At 37.3% G+C, this 5,487-nt stretch overlaps 1 protein-coding gene across 1 annotated transcript; it reads right to left on the reverse strand.

Moving 5' to 3' along the window:
• Positions 1-931: 931 nt before the first annotated feature.
• Positions 932-3,340, reverse strand: LOC149845025 (polygalacturonase-like). Its single transcript, XM_089986818.1, has 4 exons — positions 2,909-3,340; positions 1,750-2,039; positions 1,349-1,577; positions 932-1,201 (listed from the first exon to the last, which is right to left on the reverse strand). The coding sequence occupies exons 1-4, from the start codon at positions 3,338-3,340 to the stop codon at positions 932-934; spliced, it is 1,221 nt and encodes a 406-aa protein (XP_089842944.1).
• Positions 3,341-5,487: the final 2,147 nt, after the last annotated feature.

Below are 5,487 nucleotides of genomic sequence, written 5' to 3' on the forward strand. Positions count from 1 at the left end.
CACACTTTTTAGCAGCAACCGAAAGGAATTGCTTCGACATAGAAATCACCTCCACATCGACAACATTATGCCTCCATAAACAAATTTAAATCAAAATTCTTGATAAAAAAATAGGGTATAAAATCAGCTAGCTATCGGTGAGTTGAATTAAGAGAAGACTTGCATTAAAAAAATGCAATATCCACTTTCTTCTTAGAAAGTGAATGACCAATCCCACTTACATTCCATGAGAGAACAATCATTGAATCAGAGAAGAATTTAGCAAAACCCGGGAAGTCGAAGAAGGCTCCCTCAGCTGAATGGAGGCATCCCAAATAACCTGATTTGAGTGAAGCACCATCTGGGGCCTGTGTTTCACATTCACCATTGCAAAAGAGTCCACCTCAAGGGAAACAACAATTACTGGTGCTAATGCAAACCCCATCATATATGAACATTTGATTGCCAGTTGGGTTTGAATAAACTAGATTTTTTTATCCATCTTGATTTGGATACATCATATGGACCTATCAATATGGTTCCATTATGGCTTTTATTTCTAGTCAAAACTCAGTCCAGTTTGCATCTTTAAGAGGAAGGGTCAGGCTGCAGTTGTTTCAGTGTAGTTAATCAATGAACTCAATATTCTTATGAATGGAACATTCATCTATGATATGGGAATATGAAGAAAAGGAAATAAGTGGAACGAGATTCCAATTTAGCATATATTAAGGCAACCAAATAAAAGAAATAGGAATTGGGAGGAAAAGGATTCCAATTTCCACAATGTGCAAAATCCAAACACATTAAGTTAAAATGAATACCAAACCCCAACTTCATTATTGACTTAAACAACAAATTTCTAGTACATGTTATTGTAAGTACAAAATAATATCAATTTCTTTTTATTTCAATCCTTTACTTGGAACAAATAAATAAATATATTGGATGATCAATTATTGTAGGTGAAGCCCATGAGCCTACGGTTTGAGCTACTTGATGATTCAAGGCAACTTAGTGGAACCATTGTGCCGCTTGCACTGCCAAATGCATGCTCACATGACGCCTTAACAGGCTGTCCTTTGTAAGTAAGTTGCACATTCGCCATCTTGATCCCTTGACATGGAGTGCTTGCACTGCATGAGAAATCAACAGCCACTTGAGTTGCCGATGTTCCGTTGATGTTGTTGTATGTCACTTGTGAGATTTTGACCCCAGAATTCTGTTGAAGACAAGAAACAGATGATTAATTATCATATGCTTTTTAAGAACTTACTAGTTGAATTGTCCTAAGAGTTTAGATCCTTGAACTTATTGTACTTTAATTCTAAGTTGCAAATAACTTTATGACGATGACAATAATTACCACCTCAGTAGGGCACCCTTTATTGCCAGGACAGTAGTTCTGGTCTATTATGATGGGGTTCTTGACATTGTTCATGGTGGCTCCATCAAACATAATTTCTTTAGCAAAACCACTGCCACTTCTAGCCCATGATTTTATTCTTACTCCATTGGTAGAACCTGTGAATACCACGTTTTTCACAGTGACATTTTGCACCCCAGCTTCATTAGCATTCTTTCCTAGGCTTCCAACACTGCCATTAAAACAATGACATCATATTTACCAAGAAATGATTAGTAAAGATGGGAATTTATACTGCTTGCAATTGTGTATTCACACACACACACACACACACAAAAACTCATACCAAAGAGTATAGACAATACTCAATCGATGCATGTATAATACATGCTTCAGATTTTTACCTTATCCCATGTCCAGGCCCGCATCTGACCTTCTCTATCCATAAGTTTTGGGTCCCTGGACCAATAGATATACAGTCATCTCCCGTCTTGATATCAGTGTTTGTGATTGAGACACCCGTTGATTGCTCCACGTGTATTCCATCTGTGTTGGGACTGGTGCTTGAGGCCTGAATCGTGAGACCATCTACTTGTACATTGTTACTGGTATCGATCACAATATGGAAGAGCTCACTATCAACAGAGGTGAGTCCTCTCAATGCGATGTCCCTAGCGTTGTTGAAGACAAGTGTCTGCAATTGAAATAAGCAGATAACCACTCTTACGCATTATGATAGACAATGTGCATAATGTCAACAAAATGGCACAGTTAGATTTCAACATCAATGAAAAGAATAAAAATTAGTATCAATGCTTTGTTTGTAACGACAAAACATATTAGAATCAACCATTGTCAAAAACCTTAATGATATTTATTGCAATTTTCTTGTGCTATATTCAAAGGTCAAAAACGTAAAAAATGTTATTTTTTAAAATATCATCCATTGTGAAAATATCACATTGTGGAGTTCTTTTATTATAAATAATTTTCATCATATTTTTATATTAAATATTATTTTTACAGTTATTAATGGTCTTCTTTGATTTTTCAAAATATTGAAATTTTTTCCCTCGATGTTACGAACAAACCAAGAGAGGTGGGCAGTCCGACTGAGATAGCTGGATGGATGGCTAGGCCTCACTATCATAAACAATGGACCTCATGTTCGAATCCAAACGTAAGGATTTGCATATTGTCTTTAAAGAAAGCATCAAAACCAAGCCTAACCAAGTGGAATTACAGAAGGGTGAGAAAAATCAAACTCTACTTGGGGTTACCATTCGATACCTAAATGAACCACGACTTCGTTAACCTTGAATTTCTTCTATCAACTTAAATATTTTTTCCTTGCTCTTAGTGTACTTTATTTGAAATTGAGATCGGTGCACTCACCAAGTCTTTGAGCCTGTTGTCCAAATAAACCCAGAAAAAAAAAACGCATGCATATGCATGTTATGTTTGAAGATCACGTAGATGATGTCAATATAAAGATTTTGTTGGAATGCAATTACAAAACGTATATATTTTTTTGTTTTGACCATAGGTCTATAGTTCACTTACTCTTGCCCCATAAGGACAGTTCCCTTTTGCTGCCTTGCATGCCCACAGTGATGAACCCTTTCCATCTAGGTACCCTCCTTGGAACGTCAACCCTTTCACGTTGTTGAACTTCAACCAGTAGCCCCGGGCACCATACAGTTGATAGTTTGTCGAAGCAACCAGTTTTCCATCAACCTGAAATGTGATCTTGCTATTTGCACAGGGACCAGAGAACAAAGTGGGATGCACCAAGAATTGGCCAGAGGGCACATACAAGGTTGCTGCCTGTGATGCAGCACATACGGCTGACCATGCCTTGAGAAACACAGGACTGTTATCAGTCACTCCATCTGCTTTAGCGCCATAGCTCAGAATGCTAAATGTTTCACCATTTGCCGAATGGAGAAATACCGAAGAAATGCAAAGGAAAAGCAAAATAATGTGGTTAGCCATGATAGAGTTTGAGATGTGCAACTATTGACAAAATTTAGTTTAAGGTGGCAGTGGTGGTTGTGGGGTATTGAGAAGGCACCTTATTGCCCATATATATATAGCATTTGGGTATATATGTTCCTAACAACAAATGTATATTTGACTTTCACATAATTGTGGGCCCAATAGAAAACTTGTTTCATGAGGAATTAGCAAATCGAATCACGTTTCATAATAACTTGTTCTTTATTTTTTTGCTAAAGTTAGATTATGTCAAAAAAATGTGTAGAATCATGCTTCACAACAATTTGGCAATTTTCTATTTCCCAACGTTAGTTGTGAAGGTGTTGAGTTGAAGACCGCGGATCAAACCCAACTTGGCACGAGTGTGTCCGCAGCTTTCAGAGGTGTGCCACATATGGTAGGATATTCTCGGGGCCCCACCCGGGGCTTTCCCTCGCTTGGGCGAGGGTTACTCATCAATCCAATATATATATATATATATATATATATATATATATATATATATATATATATATATATATATATGATGTTGAGGGCTAAATCTATCACCATCTACATATAAGGCTAGGTCCCAAGATTGACCACTTGTGGTCAAGCTCAAGCAAGCCCCATTTAGACTCTGTTTGGGAACTGGGCTCTGGAATGGGAAATTATGCATTTGGTATAAACTTGGTCAAACTATGTTGGTCGTGGCATTTGGGAAACAGGTAGCCAGCCACGATAGGAGGAGTTTATGCATTTAGAGAAGGAAGTGAGAACCTTTTCCATTTGTATTTGCAATAAATCCTAGTTTTGGTAACTACCACCTCCTAGAGGTGGTAGCAGATGCAAAATCCGGGATTTGGCAGCTGCTGCTTTTCTAAATATGCCAGCTTCAAAACAGAGCCTTAGTCTCGAGTGAAGGTTCCATCGATAGTAATTGTTATTTGAATTGTTAACTTGGACGAATAAGTATGATTCTTGCACTTTCGTGCTCATTACCCAATTCTTTGAGCTCCCTCAGCCACTTCATCATTAACTTTTCATTAATCTTTTAATGACTTGGTAAAGCTTGGCTTAGATGCCTCAGCTAGATGAGCCTTTGATTTTAAGGTTTGAGGCAGTTTGTATATATTATGGTGTCTCATTAATGGATTTTTTTTGTTAACCTTAGTCCTCTCTTAAATCGTGCAAGAGACTTGAGTCATCGTTAAGAAATTCATTGGTCATCAACCTTTTATAGATCAACCGTATGGCCCTCCCTCTTGGAAAAAGAGAAGTTGGAATTCAAGATGCCATAAACGGATTAGCTGGGCGCAGCTTTGACCTGTCAAAAACAAAAACTCCATTTAACATTGCAAAATTATATTGACCTCCTTGCTAATAATCAACTTGTCAAATTTATAATAATAAAAAATATATATGATCCATCTTGTTGCTAGCCAAGAAATCACCGATACAGAGCAAGAAGAAAAGAAGACTGAAAACCAAAGAGCAGCAATAATTACAAAAGGAAAGGAGCTAATAAGCAAAGAGACAGATGAACACCAAAACAGCAAAATTATATATTTAGCAATGCAATCCACTGAAAATACATCTGACGGTGACCATGACCAAATGTTTCATAAGTTGATGTGGGAACCACACAACAATAGTGTGATTGATCTGAAAGTGATGTTAGTCAATGAACCAACCAATCAGGTCGAACGTTTTATACAAATTGATCAACACATAGGTGACACGTCTGCCGATGTGGCGCTTACAACCATCTTGTGGAACACCATTTTATCTGATTTGCTCTCATGATCAGCTAGGGTGTTTGGATTGATTATAGTCTTATTAATGTATTCAATGGACAAGGAACAAGAATTCAAGATGTTTTAGTTAAAACAAAATATGGTGTTTCAAATACCATTTAAATTTAAATTTGTGCATTCAATACCAGAAAGTCAAAATGATATGTGATATTTACTAAAACACAGATTCTCAACAGCAGCAAACAGTTGGTACAAGATATCAAGCATGCTTGTGATCATCCAGATAATCTGTTCCAAACTGCGTCGTGTCTAACCCAACCACTTGATCTAGTGTCCCTATGAAAATCATCTATTTGACACATTTTCAACGGACTCGGTGCCATGTGGTGTCAGATCATATCCAGATCC

This window comes from Nuphar pumila, chromosome 2 (assembly GCF_984573655.1).
Source record: "Nuphar pumila chromosome 2, dmNupPumi1.hap1.1, whole genome shotgun sequence".
NCBI classification, from domain to species: domain Eukaryota; kingdom Viridiplantae; phylum Streptophyta; class Magnoliopsida; order Nymphaeales; family Nymphaeaceae; genus Nuphar; species Nuphar pumila.

Bases quoted from the DNA above. Each gene is read 5' to 3' on its own strand.
- LOC149845025 (XM_089986818.1), bottom strand. From the start codon at position 3,340: ATGGCTAACCACATTATTTTGCTTTTCCTTTGCATTTCTTCGGTATTT. The intron at 2,040-2,908 runs GTAAGTGAACTA...TTTCAATTGCAG, and splicing joins ACTGTCCTTATGGGGCAAGA to ACACTTGTCTTCAACAACGC. The intron at 1,202-1,348 runs GTGGTAATTATT...TGTCTTCAACAG, and splicing joins ATAAAGGGTGCCCTACTGAG to AATTCTGGGGTCAAAATCTC.